This window comes from Sus scrofa, chromosome 18 (assembly GCF_054392235.1).
Source record: "Sus scrofa isolate SSC_HxYL_T2T_F1_AM1 chromosome 18, Sscrofa_HxYL_maternal_Yorkshire_Landrace_v2.0, whole genome shotgun sequence".
Lineage (NCBI taxonomy): Eukaryota > Metazoa > Chordata > Mammalia > Artiodactyla > Suidae > Sus > Sus scrofa.
The window spans coordinates 26547542-26574179 of record NC_139400.1 but is presented as its reverse complement, the minus strand read 5'-3'; the positions used below and the strand labels follow the sequence as shown (position 1 = coordinate 26574179).

At 38.7% G+C, this 26638-nt stretch overlaps 1 protein-coding gene and 1 long non-coding RNA gene across 36 annotated transcripts in view; one reads left to right on the top strand and one right to left on the bottom strand.

Moving 5' to 3' along the window:
• The window catches only part of LOC106506781 (testis-specific gene 13 protein), a 539004-nt gene extending 529723 nt beyond the window's left edge, over nt 1-9281 (bottom strand). For 14 of the 16 annotated variants that reach the window (XR_014833866.1, XR_014833867.1, XR_014833856.1 and 11 more), the window contains exon 1: nt 8748-8947. This is a non-coding gene — a long non-coding RNA (testis-specific gene 13 protein). Of the gene's footprint in view, nt 1-8747; nt 8948-9116 lie in introns of those variants that run through there. The other 2 variants (XR_014833877.1, XR_014833876.1) reach the window with 1 other exon arrangement.
• Nucleotides 1-26638, top strand: part of MKLN1 (muskelin 1) — a 335895-nt gene that overhangs the window by 153139 nt on the left and 156118 nt on the right. For 7 of the 20 annotated variants that reach the window (XR_014833841.1, XR_014833838.1, XR_014833837.1 and 4 more), the window contains exon 1: nt 9018-9124. The exons of 7 other annotated variants lie outside the window; for them this stretch is intronic. Coding sequence is in view for 1 of the 13 variants with exons in the window: in XM_003134667.5 (XP_003134715.1) it covers nt 9027-9124 (98 nt within the window). In the remaining 12 variants the exon portion in view is untranslated. Of the gene's footprint in view, nt 1-9017; nt 9125-9341; nt 9688-26638 lie in introns of those variants that run through there. 6 more of the 20 variants (XR_014833842.1, XM_013990796.3, XM_085005439.1 and 3 more) reach the window with 3 other exon arrangements.

Genomic DNA, 26638 nt, shown 5'->3' with positions numbered 1-26638 from the left:
CTGCCCACCACCTAGGCAGCTGGCAGTGCTCGCCAGGATTTGTGCTCACCTGGGGACTCAACTTGGAACCAGTGGTGCTTTGTTGTGTCTGAGATTTTTAAAATTCTGAAAGAGTGAAGGCCCAACCCTACTTAATCCAGAAAATAAAAATGTACTAACTCATAATTTAAGAATTAGCAGATGCTCAAAGATCATCTGGTGCACACTGGGTGGAAGAGGAAATAGAAGCTCTGACAGATTCAATGACAAGGTCAGCTAGCTGGCTGGTAGCTGGGAGGCCAGGTCTAGAATCTATATTCTTTGTGTGGCATCACATTGTAAGCTGGAGTCCTCTGGATTTGTTTTGGTGTGGATATGTGTTTAAGTTATTGTCTGTTCTTTTTTGAAGCCCTTTTCCCTGGCATGAGACTTCCTGGTCCTCCTTCATACATGCTTCAAGGTCATAGTTTAGACCAAAGTGTTTACCAAAATACTAGGCACTTATGAGAGGAATCGTTGTCAGTTCCTGCACTACCTGTGCCCTGACTTCAACCAAGCTCAGAAAACCAAGAGAGGGATAAAGCGGTCTCTGGAACCAGGAATTTCTAGGTTTGGATGCCAACAGACAAAAGGATGAATTCTGTCTGATTTCTCCAGCAAGCTGAGGCTGCTGCTGCTGCCACCTCCTGGGAGAAGACAGACCTGAGCATCATACCTGAAGCCAGTCTCAATGTTCACCTGTGACCTGGGCAAAGGCCCCACTGGGGCCAGGCTGAAGTTTCTTTGTCCTAGAAAAGAATAGGGATATCCCCTTACTTAGCAAACAGAACATTAGTGTTTACTTTCCATCTACTCCTTTTGGCAGTGTTGTGCTCAAAGAAATGATTTCGAACAGCAATGACAAAGCTGAAATGAGTTAACATGGAACTCATGAGAAAGGAGAAGATTGAGTCAGCGCCTTAGGAAAACACAAGATTCCTTCTCTTGGTCTTCCTTTAGGAATCCTAAATCCTGGGGTGATGTTAGGAATGCATACATGTGAGAATTAGAGAGGACACACACAGGAGTTTTAACACAAAGAACGTGAGTTTACTTACAGGGCTGTTGTGAGGATTAATTGAGATAACGCATGTAAGTTCCTGGTAGAAAATAAATGTTCAATGGGAATTAAACTGAAGGAAATTCACTTTTCTAATCCTCATGGTGATTTTCTTCACTGACTGACCAGAAATTGATTGATAGCCCTTATGCCTTCAGCTCTTTCCAGTCTTCTGATCTATAGATGATCCCGAAGCTAACTTACTTTATTTAAAAAATATATACTCATAAATTATTGCTATGGACTGAATGTGAGTGTCTACCTCCCAATTCATATAATGAAGCCCCAGTCCCCAATGTGCTGTTATCTGGGGACAGGGCCTTTGAGAAGTAATGCACTTCACTTGAGATGAGGTCATGAAGGTGGAGCCTCCTGATGGGAGAAGTGCCCTTATAGGCAGTGAAGAGACCAGAGCTCTTCTCTCTCAGGCATGTGAGGACGGCAAGAAGACGGTGTAGTGCAAACTAGGAATAGGGCTCCTGTCAGACACCAGATCTACTGGCACCTTAATCCTGGACCTTACAGCATCCAAGTGTGAGAAATGAATGTCTGTGGTTTAAGCTGCCCAGTATATGATATTTTTGTTATAGCAGCCCACGCTGACTATGACAGAAATTGGTACGCAGAAGAGAGGGTGCTGCTATAATAAATACCTAAAAATATGGAAGCAGCTTTGGAACCGGGTAATAGGCAGAAGCTGGAAGATTTCTGAGCTGCCTGCTAGAAAAAGTCAACATTGTTATGAAGGGACTCCTAGAGGCAATTCTGGTGAGATCTCAGAGAGAGAAGATGAAAGCTGCAGAGAATGTTTCCATCTTCCTAGAGAATATAAATAATCATGCACAGAGTGTTGGTAGAAATATGGACAGTAAAGGCCATTCCGGTCTCAGACAGAAAAGAGAAATACGTTATTAGAAACCAGAGGCAAGGTGATCCTTGTTATACCGTGCCAAAAACTTGGCTGAATTGTGTTCATATTCTAGTATTTTGTGGAAGGTAAGAACTTTCAAGTGATGAAAATGGATATCTAGTTGAGGAGATTCCTACACCAAGTGTTGAAGGAGCAGCTTGGTTCCTCCTGACTGCTTGCATTGCAAAACGTGAGAAGAGAGAAGTGAATTGATGATTGTTAGGCAAAAAGGAACCAGAAAATTGTCAGCCTGTCCATATTACAAAAAATGAGAAAGCATGACTGATGGACGTCTTGGATTTTACAGGCCTGGGACCATAGAGCTATTCAGTTGGAATATAAGCTGTTCTTCAAGACAAGAAAGAATGACCCTGAAGGCAGTTTAGAAATCAGGGTTTCAAAAAGTGAGGTGAGAGAGAAGGGAACTGCCTTGGTTTCAACAGGCCAGATCGCCTCTAACCAAAGTCATGGGAGTGACTCTTGGGACCACCTAGAGCCTTTAGGGAGTGACCACTTTCTGGCAAAGCCGCTGGTGGGTGTCTCTGGCTGGCAGAGCTTCTGCGGCAGGACCACTCTAGGAGGGTCCAGAGGCAGAGCATCAAACCAGAGGGATTGTTCTCTAGCCTTAAGATCTCATGGAGTTTGCTCTGCTAGGTTTTGGACTTGTTTGGGGCTCATTACTCCTTCCTTCTTTCCTCTTTCTTTCTTTTGGAAAGGGAATTTCTATCCTACTCTCTGGTTTCACAGGTTCATAGCTGGAGAGGAATTTAAAAAATTTTATTATTGTTATTTTTTGGCTGTGCCTGAAGCATGTGGAAGCACTCTGGACCAGGGAGTGAAACCCAGCCACAACAGTGACAATGCCAGATCCCTAACCCACTGATCCACCAGGGAACTCTGAGAGGAATTTTGCCTCAGAATGAGTCTCACTCATGTCTGATTTAGATGAGACCCTGGACTTTAGAGTTGATGCTGGAATAAATTAAGACTTTGGGGGCTATTTGGGATAGAATGCATGATTTTGTCTGTAAGGACATGCACTTTTGGGGGCCAGGGATGAAAGCAAGAACTTGGCTGTCTACAAACCAGGAAGAGGGCTCTTACCAGGTACTAAATCTACTAGTGTCTTGATCTTGAACTTCCTAGCCTCCAGAACTGTGAGAAATGTTTGTTGTTTAAGCAACACAGTCTATGATATTTTTATTTAAGCAGCATGAACTAATACAATTAGAAGAAATTCAGGAGGGGGAGTTTCCTTGTGGTGTAGCAGGTTAAGGATCCAGTGTTATCACTGCAGTGGCTCAGGTCACTGCTGTGGCTCAGGATGGATCCCTGGCCTGGGAATCTCCATGTGCCATGCTGTGGCAAAAAAAAAGAAAGTGAGAAAGAGAGGAAGAAAGAAAGAAAGAAAGAAAGAAAGAAAGAAAGAAAGAAAGAAAGAAAGAAAGGGAAAGAAAGAGAAAGAAAGAGAAAGAGAAAAAAAGAAAGAAAAAGAAAAATTCAGGAGGAGGAACTAAGGGATTCAATTCAGGAGTATCTACTATTTGCTAGTTATACAGGATTTAAAGAGTAATGTAGGTGTAGACCTAAAAAGTTCCCACTGGAGTTCCCGTCATGGCGCAGTGGTTAATGAATCCAACTAGGAACCATGAGGTTGTGGGTTCGATCCCTGGCCTTGCTCAGTGGCTTAAGGATCTGGCTTTGCTGTGAGCTGTGGTGTAGGTCGCAGACGTGGCTCGGATCCCGCGTTGCAGTGGCTCTGGCGTAGGCTGGCGGCTATAGCTCCGATTGGACCACTAGCCTGGGAACCTCCATATGCTACGGGAGCAGTCCAAAAAAATGGCAAAAAGGCAAAAAGGCAAAAAAAAAAAAAAAAGTTCCCATTAATTACATTAGGAAAAAAGAGACCAAGATCTAGATACTTGGGTTCTAAATTCAGATCTGCAAACAGCCCAGCTATGTAAACGACCTTAGACATGATATCCAACATACATGGGTATTAGTTTCTTCATCTGTTGCATAATAGTATCATGAAGGGAAATTCTTCCTTTTACAGCAGAGCTTACCTAGGATATAGCATATTGAGTACTGCGTGGTCTCTCCCAACCAGCTGAAAATTGTTAAAGAAACAATGAACTTTGAATGATCTTGGTAAGTTAAAGCAAGACCCTTAAAAGACCAATCTGAAGACATTTTTCCTTGTCCATGAAGTATAGGGCTTGTTAACCAATCATATACAAAGCTGTGGCTTTATTCCCACATATTTAGAGCATTTATTTTAATCTTTAATTAATGTAACAAACCAAGACACCCCTTCCTAAAAATTAAAAACACCTTCTTTCCCCCACCCCCCATTCAATTGGTATGCTTCTTTGCCTGGACATAAATAAAATGAGCTGGATTTGTTTTGCTCTTTATCTCTTCATTATGTGGCCATATCTTATACCTGAATAGCACTAAGTCTCTTCCCACCTGAGAAGAAGAGGATGCAGTCAAATAGGGTGGGCTTTTGCACCAAAGAGATTCTGACTCTGTCACTGATTAGTTATATTTCCTTGGATAAGTTATTATCATGGTTAGGGTCCCAGCTGGAAACAGATGGTATTCCCAAATTGGACAATTTGAGAGGTTTAATAAAGGGACTATTTATAAAGATGTGAAGACATACTGGGAAACCACAGGGAGCAAGGCGAGGTGGTGGTTACTGGAACCCAGAACTAGCGAGAGCTGTGCGGAGAGGCCACTTGGGAGGACTTGCGACCTCTGGTTAAAAGGGCCAGTTAGCCCACTGTGCTTACAAGCATGGAGTCAGGGGAAGGAAATCCCAACCTCACCTCTTCCCTCGCACACATCTGCAAGGGGCAAACCAAAGAAAACAAACAGTTATTTAACCTTTCTTACTTTTCTCATTTGTGAAAAAGGGAATAATAATATTTCCCGCTCAGAGTTTCTGTGAGAATTAAATGAGAACTTAGATCATAGCAGATGAGCTAGGCCTTCTTCCTTCACTTGACCTTCAAAATCCCCCTGTGAAATAGACAGGATAGATTTGATTGAAGGCCACTTTATCATGGTGGAAAATGAAGACTCTGAGAAGTAACTTTCCCAAGGTCCCATTGCTGGAAGAGTAGCAGAACTTGGACTGAAAGCAAGATTTTTAATGTACATTCTAGGTTTCTTTCTCTAGACTATTTTGTACCCCTCAACGCCTTTTGCAGAAGGCTGCCACAGATGGTTTCTAGAGCTGCTATACCCAGGGCTATGGTGACTGCTATTTACAGAAAAACTGATTGACCCAGGAAGCAGTGCCTAAGCCAAAAAAAAAAAAAAAAGCATGCCCTGACTGGTTAGATCTATGGGGTGGTTTGATATAAGACTCTGACCAATATAGGCCCCCATATTGGATGCTTGGTAATTCCACCTGGATCTCTATTAGGCATTCTCTATATAGTACACTGAAGTCAGAATTCTTAATCCCTTCTACCTTAAAACTTTTCCAACCTCCTCCTCTCAATAAAAGCATCATTCAGCGGTGCAAACACAAAACCCAGGAGTTATCCTAGATCTTTTCCTTTTCTTCCTTTCCCTCCCTCATCAGCAAGCCTAGTTGGCTTTACTTCCAAAACACATCAACCACTTCTCTCCATCCCCTCTGCCAGTGCAAGCTACCATCATTTCCTGCCTGGCTTAACCTCCTGTCAAGTCTCCTCACTTCAACCCTTGCCTCTCTCCGACTCATTTTCAGTTTTGCAGAGTGATATTTACAAAATGCCAAGTGGATCGCCCTACTCCTTGGCTTGAATCCCCACACAGGTCTCTACTTCACATTTCCGTGTCACTACTCCTTACCCTGACTGCTGGGGCGCTACTTGTTCTGACCCCTGTTTCCCTCTCCATCATGATGCTCCTGCCACACTTTCTCTTCTTTAACACACCAACCTCTTCCCTGCCGCAGGCGTACTGCACTTGCTTATTCTCTCTTCCAGGAATGTTTAATCCAGCCTTTGCATGGTTGGCACTTTCTCACTGCACAGGTATTAGCTCAAATATTACCTTCTTAGAGATTTTTCCTTTACCATCCAATGTAAATATTACTCCGGTGTAGTCTCTCCTTAGCACCTAAAATGCACCAACTAAAGTTATCCAGTTGACCTAATTACTATATTTATTACATGCGGCCCTGCAAGAATGTAAGCTTCATGAAAGCAGCGACTTTGTCTGGTATGTCTGTTTATCTCTGCTTGCTTAGCATCAGGGCAGGGCCTGACATATCACAGCCTTTCTTCAAATCTTTTCTTGAAAGAAAAGATAGTGAATGGTGACAAACCAAATATAATCAGTCACTCTGGAAAGTATTTGCTATGAGAAGCATGTTGAAAGATCAACAGAGAGTAAAAGATGATTTTTTTAAGGGTTGACAAGATAATTGAATTACTAGAGCAGCTGACTCTTGAAAAATCATGACCCATTGCTCAGGTCTCCATGAGACCATTGGTATGTACTAATCTTTGAAGTGTGGGGGAACTAGAGGGACTAAATGGCTGCTGACAGTTTCCAGGCCTTCCATGGGTATCCTTGCGATAAACCCCATCACTTAAGGCTATGGCCCAAAGGCAAAAGAGGTAAAAGGGTACCCTCAGGAGATAGGAGACATGAGCTACGGCAGACTCTTGCAGAATCTGAAATTTCTTTAGTCTTCTGTTTTACCTTAACATTTACACAAGTTTTGGGTTCAGTATCATATCTATCTGTATTCATGTTAATAAACAAATGCTTTAAATTATTTTACCATTTGTAAAATATGTGCTGCAGGAGAGCCATGCTGTCCTGCATCTTTACATTCTTGGTGGCAGTCATACCTCAGGGATACATTTTTGTAGACGGAGAAGCTCTAGCATTCTTTCTCCTTTGCAAATCAAGTACTGTTTTAGCACAATTCATTCATTCTTCTATAAATATTTATTGACCATCCACTATATGCTAGGCACTCCAACAGGACTAAAGATACAACTGTGAACAAGCTATGCACGGCTCCTACCTTCGTGAGAGTTATAGTTTAGGGAGGGAGAATGAGAAATAAAGAGGAAATGAAAATATATTGTGATGTTTGCTAGGATAAGGAAGGAAACTCAGGGTGACAAGAGAAATGTAAAAAATGGCACCTAACCCCGAAATAGGTGATGAGAATTAAATAGTCTGAAAAACAAACAGAAGTTAGTCAGGTGAAGAATGGGGGAAAGTATTCCTGGCTTGACCTAGACTAAGTCCTAGAGTCCAGAGAAGGCACAGAACCTAGAGGAGCCAATTAGTGGCTAGAGTAAGAAATGCAAAGAAGAAAGAAGAGAGAGAAGGCTAGAGAGGTAGGTAATCAAGGCAGGATATGAAAGGCCTATGCTAAGGACTTTCAATGTTAACCAAAGCGAATAGAAAATCACTGAAAGTCCAAGAAGTCATCTTAGGAAAAACTGGCTTATGTATGTTTTTTATAAGATCATTCAGGGCCCATAACTCTCTGTCTGGAAAACAAGGACTTGACTTACACTTGGCTAAGAGGTATGGTTTGAAAATTCAGGGCCCCAAGCTAACTGAACTGAGTAACCATTTTAATGTTCTACCCTTAAAAGTATCTCTTTTTCCCAAAGATAACCACTAATCACCTTTGGGACTAACTCATCTTCTCTGGCCTCTTCTGTTGTCTCTGGACTCTCAACTCCAGTCACTGAAATTAGAGCATTTCCTCTAGGAACAAATAGTTTTCCAACATGCTGCAACATGCAAAGCACATGCGATTTTAAAGGCTAACATACTGTGGGCTTTCTATTTGGCATTCATGATCTAACATCCTAGTGGAGGCTACTACTAAGTTTTCCCCTATGGAAACAAGGAAGTCAGGAAAGGATTTGAGAAAGTCTGGGCAGGTTAAGGGGTTAAGAATACCATTATAGTACTGCGGTGTTTCAACTCACTTTGGTCCTTCACTAAGAAACTCTGAGTTTTTCCATGGTTCAGGAGGAGATGGAGATGCTGTGCAGGCTTTCAAGAGTGAAACTTTTCAGACAATGAATGACAAGTAACTTGATACTGCAGTGGCTAAGTCAAGGAAGAAACACGCACAACCCTGACCAACAGGTATTTGATGGGAAGTAATCTAAAGCTGCTAGATATTTAGGTATTGGTGTTCCTTTTCCGATAAGAAGTTGGTATGGCTCTGATATGGTATTTGGAACACATGGGCTGTCATTTTCTTGAAACTCTGTCTTTTGCTCTTTCAAAACTTTTGGGCTATATATCTGTCAGTTAAAAGTGGGCAGATTTACCAGCTGGAAGGATGATGACACCCAGTTTCCGAGCTCCTTAAGGACTGTTCTGATCTGTGGGCGAATGTCATTACTGAGCAAACCAATTGCACAAGATGGGTATGAGAGGGCGCCCTACAGATGCTTACAACAAAAGGTAGCACAGACTGAAAACTGAACAGGGTGAGAGGACACGCGCGCATTTCCTTTTCCTGTCTCCATGTGACTCTGGAACAGTGGACAAGACACTGAAAAACATGACAACTCCAGAGGGAAAGGCCATTAGCTATTCCATTCCAATTCCCTTCGATGTTGTTGCCCTAAAATAATTTAGAAACTGGAGAGGGCAGTGGTTTCCAAAGTCGCAAAGGCGTCCCTTCTCCAGGTTCGTCTTCTCATTTTCCCTTCCTGGCCCATAACTACAATTTATTTCTTTTCATAATATTTTTGGCTTTTCCCTTACCTCAAGCTTGTAAGAAAAGTCACTGGGGCACTCGCTTCCAAGCCCCACTGGAGAGCCCCTCAGGTGCTCACACTCCAGTCCCAGTTTCTGCCAGTCAGTCATTCAGGAACGCTCAGCGTCAGAGACCCCGAGGGAGAATTGCCGACCTGGGCGCTTCTCGCCGCTCCACGCTGGGCTAACGCAGCGAGACCGGAAGAACTGACGGCCCAGGCCAGCTGCGGCCCCTTTAAGAACAAGCCACGCCCCTCCCCTCCTCCCGACCGCTACGGTGCTGACAAGATGGCGGCTGGCGGGGCTGTTGCTGCGGCGCCCGAGTGCCGGCTTCTGCCCTACGCGCTACACAAGTGGAGCTCCTTCTCCTCCACCTACCTTCCCGAGTAAGTGCCGGGCCCTGAGCTCGTGCAGCCCTACTCTTCGGCATAATCACGGCTGGGCCAGGAGGGCCTTGGAGGGCAGTGGAGCGGAGAGGCCCAGGCGGGGCCTGGCAAGGGGGACGCGCGGCCTCGCGAGTCTCAGGCCAGCGCCTGAGAGCGTAGCCCGCCCCCGCTTCAGGGAGGGGTTAGGATCCGTAGAGCAGGGTCCGGGGGGGTAGGGGCGAAGTGTGTGTCGGGGCCGGAGCGCGTAGGACGACAAGCAGCTGGGCGATGCCGCGGCTGGGATGTGGGGGTTGAGGAGGGCTTGGGGGCGGGCGGCTCACGGAGGTGGGGCGGCAGTCGGAGATTTCGGGGTCCGGACGGCTGGCCAACTGGTGAAGACGTTTGAGGGCGCCCGAGGTGGCCGGAGAACGGAGAAGGTTCAGTCGATTGCTGTCGGGACAAAGTGTAAAGCTGAGGAGTGACTGTTCTGGGGGAGAGGGGTTGGTGGTCCTGAAAAGTAATTAGCTCCAGAAGAGTGGTAAAAGTCACAGGCGGCTGAAAAGTTGTGGACTCTATCTGTGCAGGTGGGGAGACGTAGGATTTGTAGAGGAAATCTTTTCCGGCTGGTAGTTCTGAAAAAGAGAGTGGGTAGGAGGGACCTTGCAGAAGAGTACCATTAAATGATGGCTCAGAGCGTGGATGTATGGAGACACAGACCCATTTCCCAGCCCAGAAATTCAGATGTAAACAGAAAAGTCTGGCTTCAGTGAATTTGGCTTCCAACCCTGTCTTGGTCTGGTTCCCCAATTTAGATATTAAAGAGTTCCATTGAGGTATGGAAGAACCTGATGTTTTCCTGTAGCAAATTGCTTCTGAAATGCTGACAATACTTTGATTGGGTATTTACTTAGCTTTAGCTTATCTTTGAGAGGAGCAGATTGAACTTCAGTTTATGTACAGATAGGGAAACGGGCTTAGTAAACGTTTAAGATGTGTGCAGACCCTGAAGAAAAGTGCCAGTTGTCATCTTACAAGCCCAAGAATGATTTTATGAACCAAACAGTTAGAAATGATAAATTTTTGTTACTGAACAAATAAAATGACTAGATGTGTGAAGCATATTCAGTTTTCCACCTATATTTCAAAACTTCTTCACATTTTCTCAAATTTGATTTCTCTAGTTAAATCAGTCAAAAAGCTAAAAATTGAGCTGTGACTAGAAGAATCAAACTCTCTTGACTGCCAGCCCATTCTCAGGTCAAGTGTTGACAGTCCTTCAAGAGAATCTGATTCAGTGAGGGGTGCCAAGTGACCTGTGGTCTGGTCTGGTCTCTGAGTCCTGTTGATGGTTGCTAGGATGGTTGCTTATTGATGATTGTATGGCTGTGTCCCCTGATTGATGCTGGAATCCATCTTTTAATGTGAGATTGAGACAGGTAAAACATTCTAGCCCTTAGCCGCAGTTGAAATGCGGCCCTAAGTACTTAGGATTTTCAGGGCTAACAAGTTGTTGATTGTGTAGATAATCAGCATTTTTTTAACTCAGGTTAGGATCACAGTTGGAAATTGAAATGGCATCATTTGATCTGATGACAGTATGGACTTTTCCTGGTCATAAGTTAGACTGACTCCAGGAATTCACTTCTTAAATTTCTGTTGTAGGGGTGAGACTTGGATAGCACAAGTCTCATCTGAGTTATGAAATAAAAAGAGTACATTTCAAGCAGGAAATGATTAGTGGGATGGCAACTTTACTTTGATTTATGTCTCATTATCCTGGCTCCACATTTGAAGTGGAGTTAGAAGACAGCTCTTTGAAATAGAAATCTATTGTTCTATTTTTCTCAAATATATTCATAAACTAGTATTTAATGCATATTTAACTTTTAAATACTTTCATTTATGCTGTTAGTCTTTATTCTTTTCACTTACACAGTATAGTTTTTATTTTAAAGCACTAAACTATTATAATGGAAGAGTGATCTGAACTTTTTTATCTGAAGGATTATAGCTGAGTATGGAGCTTAAGTTTGAGAGTTTTGTGTGTGCCATTCCCAAACTTCTATTAGCAAGTAGGGATGTTACAACTTAGTATAATAGGAAATGCAAGAAAGGAATTGACTTTTCTTACCTTTGTCTTAAAATCCTACCAGAAATTGCTGTATTTTACTGGTGGTGACTGTCTTGTTAAAGTACTTCTTCCACAGGTTGAATTTTAAGTAAAGCCATTTGTTGAAATTGTCTACAGAATAACAAATATTTTGGTTCCAAGTCACTGGTTGAGGTATTTTGAGGGGGTAATACTAAAGCAATAGTAACAGTGGGAAACATTTATAATGTGCCTTCCATTTGCTAGGCTCTCTTTTGAACACTTTAAGTGTATTGACTGATGTAATCCTCACAACGGTTACATAAGGAATCTTCATTTTCCAGCTGAGGAAATAGAAATGGAGAGGTTAAAACTTTCCTCAAGACACACAGGTCTATGAAGTCAGGATTTGAACTCCTTGCAGTTTGGCTCCACAGTTCATGACTTTAACTGTAGAGCTGTTCTGCTTCTGCACAATGGTGGAGTCACAAATTCAGAGATTTGAAAGCGTTCCCTGTATTAAAGGCACTTGGATTTTAGTTATGAAGGACTTGTGAAATCATGAACAACAACAAAAAATTCATATCTCTATTTTCATTCCTAAAGACTTGAAAAACATTTTTCTTCTCCCAAAGGCAGAAAAAACCATCTTCTGTTCTAACTCTTTTAGATTTATTTGAACTATAAAGTATTAAAGCAGATATAGATAATACATTTTTATTTTGAAACTAATAAAGTGGCCTTATATTTTTCAGTGTGCTTAAATAAGCTTGATTGTATTTTGCTTTTTTTTCCCTGAAGTTTACAACTAATTTGAGAATTAAGAGAAGTGCATCTATTTATTTATTTGGTGGCACCTGTGGAATGTAGAAATTCCTGGGCCAGGGACTGACCCTCCCCTGCAGCTGTGGCAATCCTAGATCTTAACCTGCTGTGACAGAAGGGAACCTCCAATTTAAATGATGATTAATTCTTAGAATTACATGCACTCTTATATGTAAAAATATTTTATTAGCTGCTAATCTCTGTATGCAAATGTTTATTGCTATAGATAATAGTGATACTAACTACAGTTTATGAGCATCTACTATATGCAAGATGATTTTTCTATATAGTTTTACTTAATCTTTACTGAAGATCTGTTTTGCAGATGAGTAAACTAGGTCCGTATAGGTTAAGTAATTTGCCTAAGGTCATACAGTTTTCAGGTGGCTCGACAAGTTCCCGGACTTAAAAACTGTTTCATGTGTCTCTAATAACAACCACCACTAGAGTACTTTCTATTCCAAAAACATGATGCTTAGGACTTGGCATGTTGTCTTTGATTTAGTCTTCACAAAACTCTACAGTAAATACTGTCATTTTTTTTTTTTTTTTTTTTTTTTTTTTTTTAACAGCTAGGGAAACAGTTTCAGAGAGGTGCTTTAACTTTTGCAGATCTAAGATTTGAAAGGGTAGGAGATAGGACTCTAGTCTTGGGCCTTCTGACTTATTAAAGCTGTTTCAGTATTTTATATGGTTTTAATATGTGCCTAATTGGGATTATAGATAAGAAGTGCTATCAAGTTAGAATGGGGGGGATATTTGGATATATTTTATTTGTCATTTAAGGTTTTAATGTACTAATATAAAAATTGGGAGGACCTTTGAGTGTATTTATACATTAGGTAATTTTATTGATATAGAATAAATATTCTATGAGATACAGAATATGTATTTCCACACATATTAGTGAGAGACTTGAACAGTTTAGATAGTAAAATTGAATGCATTTAAAGTGTTTACCTTTTTTCTTTTATTCTTCTTTATTACTTAAAATCACATTAATTAAAACTGTACCTTTGTAGGAGTTCCTGTTGTGGCTTAGCAGTAAGGAACCTGACTAATATCCATGAGAATGCAGGTTTGATCCCTGGCCCTGCTCAGTGGGTTAAGGATCCGGCATTGCTCTGAGCTGTGGTGTAGGTTGCAGATGTGGCTCCGGCTCGGATCTGGCGTTGCTGTGGCTGTGGCATAGGCTGGCAGCCTAGCTCTGGTTAGACTCCTAACCTGGGAACTTCCATGTGCTGTGGGCACAGCCCTAAAAAGAAAAAAAAAAATGTACCTTTATGAACATGTGATTCATGGTGAAGAGTAAAAGTGATATGATTTGACACACCTGGGATAGGAGGTGAACCTGTTTCAACTAATTTAAAAGTTTGTTTAAAAAATGAATATATATTTTTTCTAATTGCCAAAAAACTCACCCTAAATTACTTTTGGAAAAATTTGCAAAATATAGACCCATAAGGAGTTCCCACTATAGTGCAGTAGGTTAAGAACCCAACTGCAGTGGCTTGGGTTGCTATGGAGTTGTGAGTTCAATTCCTAGCCCAGCGCAGTGGGTTAAAGGATTTGTCTTTGCCGCAGCTGTGGCATAAGTCTCATCTGTGGCTCAGAGTCAGTCCCTGGCCCGGGAACTTCCATGTGCTGCAAGTGTGGCCATAAAATATATGTATATATGTATATATATCTCCATAGAAACAAAATTTAAATTACCCTTAATCCTACTACCCAAAGATAACTAATTACTATGTGATATATGTCATTCCAGATATTATTGTGTCTGTAATATTTTCCAATTTGATATTGTGCTCTCCTACTCTGTATTTTCCTAATTAATATATAATATTTCCTCATATTATTTAGTATCCTGTATTATCATTTGTTGTGGGTACATTATTATCCATATAATGATTTTATGGCATTTTATTTAATTGACACCCTTTTGGGGGACATTTAGGCTTTCTGGGTTTGTTTTGTTTTTGTTGTTTTTTGGCCATTGGGAGTATTAATGAGTCCTGAGCTATTGAATTGTTGGATTAAGGGTATCAGTTTATTTTCCTACTGTCTGCATAGGAAACTTGTTTCTATGTACCCTGGGTTTACTTTGGTATTATCCTTAGTAATTTGGGATTAAAATGTGATTTTGATTAAATAGGTCCTTAGAGATGTCTGGAGAGTGCATGCATAATTCAAAAGTGACATTGCTTCTTCTCATTTCTTTTCCGTCCTCCCTTCTCCCTTTATTTTGGCTTTTAAACGAATTTTGATTTTATTAATCACATGCATTTGAAAAATAGAACATATTTATGAGATTCATTTATTTGGTCTATAGACAGTTTCCTTTTATGTAAAAGTACTTTATATCTTGATCAAATACTGTGAAGTTAATTTTTCTTTTTTTTTTGCAGATAGGCAAATAGCTCTACTATTTGCATTAACTTTTAGGTAAAACATAGTAGGATTTTTTTTTTTTTTTTTTTTTTTTAACAGCCACACCTGTGGCATAATGGGAATTCCTGGGCTAGGGTAGAATCAGAGCTGTAGCTAAGGGGTAGGCCAAGGCAACGTTCTATCTTCTATGCTGCAGCTTGCAGCAACACTGGATCCTTAATATCTTGGCCGAGGGCAGGGATCAAACCTGAATCCTCATGGATACTATGTTGGGTTCTTAACCTGCTAAGCCACAATGGGAATTCCCTGATAGGGTTTGTTGTGTTTTGTTTTGTTTTGTTTTGTTTGCTTTTTAGGGCTGCACCTGCACATGGATACTATGTTGGGTTCTTAACCTGCTAAGCCATAATGGGAACTCCCTGGTAGGGTTGTTTTGTTTTGTTTCGTTTGCTTTTTAGGCTGCACCCTAACCCTAATATGGAGGTTCCCAAGCTAGAGGTCAAATCAGAGCTATACCTGCCAGCCTGTGCCACAGCCACAGCAACGTCAGATCTGAGCCGCACACGCGACCTATACCACAACTCATGGCAATGTCCACTGTGCGAGGCCAGGGATTGAACTCTCAACCTCATGGTTCCTAGTTGGATTTGTTTCTGCTTGGAAAATTAGATAGCTTCTAGATAATTATCTAGATGCATAGCTTCTTATCTATCTAGTTTTAAAAGTTTTTTGGTAATTTTCATTTTATGCATTCAACTTCTTAAAATGTACAATTCAGTACTTTTTAGTGTGTTCACAAATATATGCAACCATCATTGCAGTCAGTTTTAAAAACATTTTCATAACCTCAAAAAGAAAAGTATACCCTTTGTTATTATCTGCTAACTCGTCCATCCCTGAGCAACCATTAGTTTACTTTCTGTCTCTATAGATTTGCCTATTCCAGACATTTCATATAACTGAAATCATATAATATAGTCTTTGTGATTGGCTTCATTCATTTGGTATACTTTTTCAAGGTTCATGCATGTTGTAGCATGCATTGGTATTATCCTTTTCATGGCAGGTAATACTCAATTGTATGGATATACCACATTTTGTTTATCTGTTAGTAGGTGGACATTTAGCTTGTATCCACTTTTTTGGCTATTAATGAATAATGTTGCTGTGAACATTTGTTTACAAGTTTTTGCGTGGTTTTATGTTTTAATTTTTCTTTGATAAATGCCTTGGAATGGAATTGTTGGGTCATATGATAAGTGGGTCATAAGTTTAACTGATTAAGGAACTGCCATGCTGTTCTTGGTTGATTTTTTTTTTTTTCTCTGTTATTGAAGTAGTGCATATGATTTGAAGCTCTAGAAGGAGAGTGACCATCTGAAATTAGATAGCAAATCACTTGACTTCAGGTCTGTTACTCTAAGAACTTTCTGTGATGGTTGAGCTAGTCCTTGATCTTGTATTTTTGTTCAGAATGCATGTATATGGATTAGCTCCATGTCTTCATCTTTTAAACTATTTACCTACCTATCAGTGTACATACTTAGGTGGAGATATACATGGGTTCACACATCTTTTGCTAAATAGTTTGTGGTGGGGATGTTAGTTGAAAGTTGATATTTTTTTCCTAAAGTTTGAATGGGAGATATTTATGAAATTTAAGTTGTTTATGAATTCCTTCCTTAAAAAAACTGAGGTATAGATTTTAAAAGAACTGAAAATAACTATAAGTTTGACAGAAGTTTCTTCCAGAATTTAAAATTTCGGATGATTGGAAAATTTACATATCTCAGTTCTGAAAGTTTAAGTGTTTGATATCTATCACCATCTCCATTTTCTACAGCCTAAAATGCTACTGTGGATGACAGTTAAAGAAAACTGTTTTTTTTTTATACTTTTATTGCTGCATTGTGGTATTTGAGTCACAATTTTGGCTTTTCACCTTTTTGGCTATCCATGCCATAAACAAGTTATTGGGTGCCTCTAATTCTTGAATAAGAGCAGTCCTATTTGAAGTTACAAGAAAGAATTTCTGGTGATGAGCTTCTATACATATAATAGTACAATAGAATATAGCAAAAGCTAAGTTCAGATGAATGATAAAAGCAGTAAATGCCTCAGAAGTGAGATTCAGGGGATGGAGCTTTTACTCTTGGCTTGGGCTTGAGTAGAGACTTCTTGGAAGAGGTAAATGAGCTATGATTTCCTTTAATACAGATCTGATTTATTTTACTGTTCTTCAAATTCCTTGAATGCAGGTATTTATTTTTACTCTTGTGCATATTCAACAACTCCTATTTGGGAAATTAGGAACTTGTGGAGTTAGTATAACATATCAGAACCAGGAAGATGGCTTGAGGTAGACTTTTCCCAGACGGTAATATAGGACACTTGATACAGGCTGGGTCATTCATCAGGTACTTCTTCCTTAGATATTATATGTGTGAACCAGTTTACCTGCTGATACTTCTCTTCACATTCACCACTTTTTACATTAAAAAGTAAATCTTTCAGTTTATATTCAGATTTGTTTCATATTTACGGTTATAGATACTGTTTATTGAAGGCAGCTTGGCTGATTACAGAAGATGTTGTTTACTGAAGGCAGCTTGGCTGATAGCATTTCAGAGTCACTTGCCATATTCCCCTCTGAACAATTAACATTTATTCTACTCATTATTTGTCAGTGAATTTCTTCCCTCTATTTACTCATACTTCCTTTATGATTCTGCATATTAGGAGAAATAAACATTCACTTATCACAAATGCATTTAGGAGATTTGCCACTTTCTATGCAAAAATTTAAGTATAATGAAAACAAAATTCTTTGAATTTTATTTCATTCTTTTAAGAAAATTAGGATATTTTTTAAATGTTTATAGTATTTTAACCTGCTTTTCCAGGGCACTTAGGGCAGTAATTATTTTCATATTTATGTGAAATATAATGCATGGGTTGCAAATTAATCCTCTAGCAAGTATGTAATATTATTGATAGAGTTGTGTAAATCTGAGATTTACTAGATTTAACAGAACAATTTTTTTGAGATACCCTTGAATTATGATGGGCAATAGCTGCCATTAAAATGTAAGTTTTAGCATATTTTTTAATGCTGTAGATATAATGGCATATAAAAAACGCATAGGTCAAGAAAAACCAAACCCAACTCTTTATTAAGTGATTTGCTCCATTTTATCTTTAAGCGCGCGCGTGCACGCGCACACACACACACACACACACACACACTCATTTGTATGCTTATGCATATAGAAAAGACTGCAAAGAATTTACAAAGGTCTTTTTTTTCATTTTTTAAAGAATTGTTAAAGTATAGTTGATTTACAATGTTGTGATAATTTCTGCTGTAGAAAGTTACTCAGAGTCTTAACAGTGATTATCTCTTGGGTGTAGTAATTGTGTTGACTTTAATTTTTTAAATGCCTGTTCTTTGAACATTGCCCGAAGTTTAAAATTTTTTTAAATTAACAAATAAATAGTACCTTTAAATAAAGAAAAAGTAGAGATTGTGTGTGAGTGTATATGATTTACTTGATTATAAACACACATTAAAGGATCTTAATCCTGTGTTAGTGTTAATTTTATTTTTCAGGAAGTGAGGAACCATCAAATAATTTTCAATAGAAAAGTGATGTGACTCTGCCATGGCCCAGGTTCAGTCCTTGGCCCGGGAATGTCCACAGATCATGAGTGTGGCCCCCCCCCCCCCAAAAAAAAGAGAGAGAGGTGATGTGACTAAAGTCAGTGGTTTAAAATTTAAAAATTTAAATACTCTTCAGAACCAGTAATTTCCATTTTTAGTTGCTGATTTTGAGCAGCTGTCTTTAAATTGAGGCATGCTTATCCCTGGGGGTACATGTAGACTTTCCAAGGGGTACAGAGGCAAAAATCATTTTAAGGGATTCAGTTTCTTGAGTATTATTGTGTATTCTCTCTTAAACATTTATTGGCCTGTGGTTTAGGCCCTTTCTACTCAAAAGTGTATCTCACTCACCGGCAGCATTGCCCTTATTAGGTGCTTGTTAGAAATGCAGAATCTCAGACCCACCCCAGACCTATTGAATCATGATCTGCATTTTTAACAAGAACCCCAGGTGATTTGCCCGCACCTCGAAGTCTTCTAGCCATCCTATATTCTGTTTCATGGTTGCAAAAGAGGCGTGCTTCTCTTATATTCCATAGATGTAAAAGTCTCCAAAGTGCCAAACAAAGGGACTGTTGTAAAATTTGGTATTGAAATCGAGGAAATGAATGACTAAAAAAAGAAGAATCCTCTTGTAAAATTGGTTGCTCTCAATTCTTTCCTTTTAAACAAAATAAAAGGTCCTCCTTTGACCTAATCAATTTGTCTATTGGTAAATCATAAAAAATAATTTTTAGGAGTTCCCTGGTGGTGCAATAAGTTAAGGATCCAGTGTTGTTACTACTGTGGCTTGGGTTGCTGCTATGGCACAGGCTTGATCCTTGGCCTGGGAACTTCTACATGCTGAGGCCACAGCCAAAAATTAAAAAAAAATTTTTTTCTTTGCATCTGAGCTACAGCTGCCACCTATACCACAGCTGTGGCAACACCAGATCCTTAACCCATTGTGCCAGGCTGGGGATTGAACCCGCACCCCAGCAGTGACCCAAGCCACTATAGAGACAATGCCGAATACTTAACCCTCTGCACCACGGCAGGAACTCCAAAAAAATTTTTTTTAATGATAGCTAATTATGTGATTTTCGGCATATGATTCAGAAGGTAGGAATAGTCAAAAGATTAACAATACTAACAAATTCTGTTCCCATGTATTTATGTAAGCATTGTAAAAAAAAGCCAGAAAAAATTCTGCCTATGTATTTGTTGTCACTTTTAATATCATTTTACTCAATATTTAATCATTATCTGTCAAAGTTTATAATATATTTATATTGTTTTGGTTAGTGGTGTACTTATAATAGGATTCAGAAGAAATTTTTTAAAATTTCTGGATCAAAACCAAAAAAGTTTAATTTTTATTTATATTCTTTTTTTACAGAGAAGTCATGTAGAGTGAAATATAAAAGACCCTGCAGCATAGAGTAGTATTACACTAGTTAAAATTCTGTGGAAATTTAAGGAAAAGCAGGAATAATATCAATTTTTTACTGTATTAGAAGATCCTATATGTTTTTAAAAATAGATGATGTTTTATATTGATATTTTTGAAAGAAAAAATATAAAAGCTTTATTTAAAATGACAATATTTAGAGTTCACTGGAAATTACAACTTTTAAAATCATTATAAAATATGAAAAATTTTGCCTGCCAGTTTTAAAATTGTGAGGATATGCATAAATTTTCAAAATTATTTTAGGGAGTATTTGAGCAAAAAAGCTTGAGTACCATTACCTGACAGCAGTAGATTCCAATTTTGTTTTGCACGTTCAGGTTACTTGGGCAACTTTTTAAAATCCTGAAGCTTCACGGTCATAAAATAATCTATTTTGAGGGGCTGAGGCGCAAGATACTAGACTTAGGATGGAGCTTCCACAAAAATGATCTTTTTTTTTATGGTTACGTACATACACATCTATTTCTTCTGTAGTTACATACATATACATAGCAAATGACCTGAAATCTAGAGCAAAAAGAAAAAGATAAGGTAATAGTGAAAACTTGAGAGATCGAGGTTAGCTTTGACCCAGAAGGTACACTTGTTCATTTTCACAACACCTGGCTTAATGAGAAAATGATGCTTTTTGATCAGGATACAGGACTTGGTAAGTGGGACTCAGGCTGGATTTCAGCTTTTACTCCTTATTGGGAATCTTCTTGTGCAAAGTACAACCTGATATAGCAGCCCAGCACCTTCTATCTAGTAAGTCTAGAAAGATACCAGAAAAAATAGAGAAGACATTTTGAAAAAGAAGAAAATTTTTCTGAGCTGAAAATCCAAGACATTAGTTTGAAAAGGCCTGCTAAAAATGAAGAGACTAAAAAAAGTACCGCAAGTAACATACATTTCTGATGGAAGAGCTTGGTGCTAAAGAAGCTGCTTGCGTGCACACATGAGCTGGGCTTCGGGCGAGCTGCATATGCTGTAGGAACAGGTTGCTAGAGAAGCATCTTTACTGCAGAAACTGAGGGCTAGAGAAGCCTCATGTGCTGTGAGAGTCTTTTGGATAAGCATATTTGAACTGGGAAGCAAAAACACCCCCCAGTTCATTAGGGAGGAAGCAAAGACACCCACTATGTCCTAAGTTGATTCTCCTATCTGTTCTACTGACAGAGCCTACTCTTGTGCGGGCTGGCAAAGTACTTAAAGGACCCAAATCCATTTTCAAAGAGTAGGCAAAAAGGGTGAGTTTAGAAGTGAGAGTGAATAAATCCATAAATGGTGCACTTGTACTTTAGCTATTGATATGATCTTTTAGCTATTTTTTTCAACATTTCATTTATGTTTAAGCTAGTTAAAAGTAGACTTGGATCACCTAATAATGCCTATTATTGTTTCAGTTGAATTAATGTTTCTAGTAGGCCTTTGTATTTTCATTTTCCATTCTTGTAAAATAATAGAAATACAATAACATTTTAAGACTATAAAAATGGACACTGAACTGTAAAGATGGCAGTGCTTTAGAAACAAATGTTGGCTGGCATGTGGGGCATGTCAGCATGTGGCATTTTGGCTGACATAGTAGCTTGAACCGTTGGCTGGATCAACTGATAAACATTCTGAATTTACAAAAGGAAAGACTGAGAGCTCTAAGCATATAAGATACAGAGTGTGGGTGTTCTGAAATTTGAAAGAGAAAAGTTGATTGTCACCTATAATAAACTTGTTTTCAAAGTTAATATCACCAAACTGCTTATGTTCCATATAATGATTTAAAAAGTCAGAAAAGCACTCAAATTTTAATTCTTTGCTACAGTGATCTATAATGTGACTTGCTGTTATGACGTCTTATTAATCTTTGAGGAGAGCATTAAAATCAAACATTTCAGTTATTAATTATGTTATAACTTTGAATTTATTTGTGAATTTTACATGAACAGACATGTAAAACTGAACTTTTAGAAGACTGACATACAATTACAGCCATATATTCCCCGCAGCATGTGGAATTCCCAGACCAGGGATCAGATCTGAGGCACAGTTTCGACCTACACTGCAGCTGTGGCAATGCCAGATCCTTTAACCCACTGTGCCATGCCAGAGATTGAGCCCATTCCCATTGTGCTGCAGTGGGAACTCCACAGTTAGAGCTATATTAATCAGTAACATAGTTTGAAAAGTTAATATAGATACAGAGATGTTAGGAAAAATTTAACTCCAAAGCTACGCAAAAACAAAGCAAGTTTTTGTGAGGGTGGTATCTATTGTAGTGATACTTGGTCTATAATATTCTTAAACTTTGTAATGATGTTAAGATTAGCTTAAAATCTTTTTAAAGTATTTTTTTTTTTAGAACCCAGATCTGAAGTCTCTCTGAGGAACATAGTTTGAAAAATGCTGTGCCATAGGACTTAGATCTTGTTCAGAGATAAGGGGAGAATTCTCACAAAATGATCAGATTTGGGTTAACTAATATTGGTTTGACCTCTCACCATCAGTACAATTTAAATTACTACATTAAGCTGGGGAGGGGGGGAGGTCTAGTGCAAAGGAAAACATGGAAAAAAAATTGAAATAGGGTAGTATGGAGATAGCGAACAATGCGATTTTTGTTCTAATCCCAGTTCTGTCATCAGTTAATTGGTAATTTTGTATGAATCATTTGGTTTCTCTAGCTTTTTATTTATTTTCATACAAACCAAGAGGATTAGATGCTTAAGATCTTTTTTTGCACAAGATGGCATGGAATACTACAGAATAGTTTTTTAAAATAAATGTACCTCCTCACCTCACCCTCTGTCACGCTATAGTAACTCAAATTAAGCTAAATTGTTGGCCAGCAAAGATATTTTGAGGACTTAATTTTGTCAGGAGATGATAGTGATTACTTCTATAAAATTGTTGACACATAGATGAAATCATTGAGGGTGCTTGGAAGTAGTGTGATAGCTTAAATCTTTCTAATTCCTTTGTGAGTATGTTGTTATTTTGTCTGAGTTTGGGAGAATATGCATATTAAGCAGTAGTAAAACCTTTCCCAGATCATGCCCAACTTTTAATAGTCTTGGCTTTATGTAGAAAGGGGCAATTCTTAGTTTTGAAATATATTCTGAAGGGGCTAATTGTTTAATTTCAGAAAAGATTAAAGACTCACGCCATCTGAGATACTTAGCAAATGAGAACTATTTTTGTATGAATGTCTCAGAGGATTTTTTGGGTTTTTGGGGGTGGGGTGGTGTGGGGGGATAACAAGCATGTTAGCTAGTTTTCCAAGTTGGTTTTTGGCTAGTGGGAGTTTCCTATCTTACCATTCTTCTATATAGGAATGTTTGTTTACTTTGTTGCTATTCTCTTTTCCCCATTGTTGCTGCCTTTGTTTGTGTAAAGTGTGTATGTAGGTATATGTTCCCAATGGCTTTGAGTCCTTAGAGAGAATTACTACAATCTCCAACATTTTCAAGTGCCTGGTCATAATAAATTGAGTTGAATTTTGCTCTGGGTCATGGTAAGCAGTTGGTCTACTATTTACTAGACCATTGACATCCTATAATTCTCTTCAAAATATGATGTAGGTATTAATTTACAAATGCAGACTATAGAATAATAGAATAATAGCTTAATCAAGATCATTTATGAAGTGAGCATTAGGGCTGAGTTTAGAATCCATATCTTTATAAATCCAGTCATATTCTCTACATGACTAGAGCATATTAACAGACAATTTTAGATCTCATTTAGACCTAATGTAAATTTTTTGTCAATTAAAGAGGAATTGTTATATGTCCAGGTTATACTTAAATGCTGTAAAATTGGTCTATTTCATTTTCTCCATCTTTTTTTTTTTTTTTTTTTTTTAATTTTTTTTTTGTTGTTGTTGTTATTGTTGCTATTTCTTGGGCCGCTCCCTCGGCATATGGAGGTTCCCAGGCTAGGGGTTGAATCGGAGCTGTAGACACCGGCCTACGCCAGAGCCACAGCAACACGGGATCCGAGCCGCGTCTGCAACCTACACCACAGCTCACGGCAACGCCGGATCGTTAACCCACTGAGCAAGGGCAGGGATCGAACCCGCAACCTCATGGTTCCTAGTCGGATTCGTTAACCACTGCACCACGACGGGAACTCCTTTTTTTTTTTTTTTTAAATTTTGTTGTTGTTGTTGTTGTTATTGTTGCTATTTCTTGGGTCTCCATCTTTTTGTCTGTTAAAAAGGAGAGATCATTTTAGATCACATCTTTCTTTTATACTTTGGATCCTATTCTGATTTGGTTCATTGAGTTAACTCTTCTTTCCTGTATTATAAGACACTTGGTTTCTGCCTCTGGCCCCCGTTCAGGGCCTATCAGATCAACTGTCACTAATCTTTAAAAAACCTTACCCGTAACCTCCAATCTTCCATTTATCTGCTCCTCTGCACAGCTAAACTCCTAAGAGTTGGGTATATTTGCTGTCCCTGTTACTTCACTCATTCATTCTTTCAAAATATGTTTTAATAAATATTTTCCCAGCATACCCAACAGTAGGGAAAAATGAATACTAATTTTCCCACCTTGGACAGCTATCAACATTTTGCCTGCCCCCCCCCCTTTTTCATTCAATTTATTTCCACCAACTCTTTCTTCTGGTGTATTTTACAATAGTATAGGTTATGTCATTTAATTCTTAGATATTTTGGTATGCATCAAGAAGAAAACATTGTTAGTTATAGATTGCTCCCTAATACATTACTGCAAACTTAGCAGTTTCAAACAATGCTGCGAAGTTTATTATTTCTGTAGCTACATTTTCTGTAGCCAAATACCAGGAAATGATATCCCAGTACTTTTACTATATATTCTGTTGATTAGAAGCAAATTACCAAAGTAGGACTACCATTTAGGGCCATCTTTGAATTACCCTCCTAGAAACAGTTTTTCTTACAACTACAATGTCATTATTTTATCTAACAGATTTAGCCATAATTCTTTAGTAATATCGGATACCTAGTCCATATTTAGTTTTCTGTTTGTTAAGAAAAATGCCTTCTTATAGTCTGGATCAGAATCCAAACATTCATTGTATTTGTTGTTACAGCCCTTTAAAATGATTTTCAGGAGTTCCTGTCGTGGCTCAGTGGTTAACGAATCCAACTAGAAACCATGGGGTTGCAGGTTCGATCTCTGGCCTTGCTCAGTGGGTTAAGGATCTGGCGTTGCCCTGAACTGAGGTGTAGGTTGCAGACGCGGCTCGGGCGTAGGCCGGCAGCTACAACTCCAATTAGACCCCTAGCCTGGGAATCTCCATATGCCACAGAAGCGGCCCTAGAAATGGCAAAAAAAAAAAATGATTTTCATCAGGAACAGACTTACCAGGAGTTCCCACTATGGTGCTCTGGGTTAAGAATCTGACTGCAGTGGCTTGGGGCACTGTGGAGGCATGGGTTGGATCCCCACCCTAGCGCAGTGGTTGAAAAGATCTGGTGTTGCTACAGCTGTGACATATGTTGACAGCTGTGGCTCAGATTCAATCCCTGAGGTGCGGCTGTAATTAAAAAAAAAAAAAAAAGTTAAAAAAAAAATCCTACCATTTTCTGTTTTTCTTCCATTTATTGATTTGTTGAAGAAACCAGGTCATTTGTTCTGCAGAGGCTCCCACATTCTGGATATATCCAGTGGCTTCTTTATAGTAGTATTTGACTAAATCTTGTCATATTTTGTATAGATTGGGAGTTATACAGAAAGACTTGTTTAGATTTTGGATCAAAAAAAAATTTTTAAAGACTCCTCCCTAGGTGGTGCCCCTTACTTTATATCACTTCAGGAAAAACAAAGTCTGGGAGTGACAGCTTGATTCCTTTATTGTAGAGTTTCCCATCCAATTTTCATTAATGGCTTTAATCTCCAAAGGTAACTATTGTTAGAAAAATAAGCTAATTAAAGATATCAATACTGGATTTTTCTAATTCTATTATTCTTTTACATTTATTTGCTAGAATTTTTTTGGCATAGAATTCTCCCTTATCCATTTGAGCATTTGGTTGCTCTGAAATACAGTTCTATTGGAAAAGCAAGATAAATGCTTAATTCCTTTTAATAACCAATTTTCAGAATAATGAGTTGATATATACCTCCAGGTGTCTTTTTCTTTTTTTTAAAAAAAGAAAAGCACTTATGAATCTTAGGCTTTTTATGTATTCATTGTGTTTTGTAAAATTTCAGTCGTCACTCTTTTTGGTGCCAGATTGTTCTATCTTTGGCAATTGGGAGCCCCTTCAGTCTTGGCACTCCTGTGTTCCTTTGACATGACCTCATTAATCTTTATTTTCTTGTTTTTTAACATGGCAGAGTGTCCTTGCCCCAATGAAGGAATGATGTTTGAGTTCATAATTGGAAACTAGGAATACTTATTGCTACTGGATTGTCATTTCTTATTTATTTATTTATTTTTGCTTTTTACAGTTCCATTATTTTTTCCTCTGTTATCTTTACTACATTGAGTCTTGCAGTTCATGAACACAGTATGTCTTTCCATTTGTTTAGATTGTGTTTGATTTTGTTCATCAGCATTTTGTAAATTTTTTTTTTTTTTTAATAGGTCTGCATGTGCAGCATATGGAAGTTCCCAGGCTAGGAATCAAATTGGAGCTACAGCTCTTGGGCCAGGGATCAGATCTGGGCTTCAGTAGCTACCTATATCGAAATTGTGGCAATACCATATCTTTTAACCCCCAGTGACGAGCTGAGATTGCAGCTGTGTCCTGGCACTGTAGAGATGCCACATATCCCATCATATCACAATAGAAACTCCTTTTCTTTTTTATATAAACTTTATTATCTCTGAATTATCACCTTTATTTATTCTGTAGTTCTAGGAAAAAGCTTATTTTTGAGTGTTAATAAATTTATAAATTAATATGGAGAGAATTGACATCTTTATGATAAGTCTTTCTATGCAGAAACATTATATAGCTTTGCATTTATTTTAGGCTTGCTTATGTGCCTTTTAGGAGTATTTAAAAATTTTTCAGGAGTTCCCGTCGTGGCGCAGTGGTTAACGAATCCGACTAGGAACCATGAGGTTGCGGGTTCGGTCCCTGCCCTTGCTCAGTGGGTTAACGATCCGGCGTTGCTGTGAGCTGTGGTGTAGGTTGCA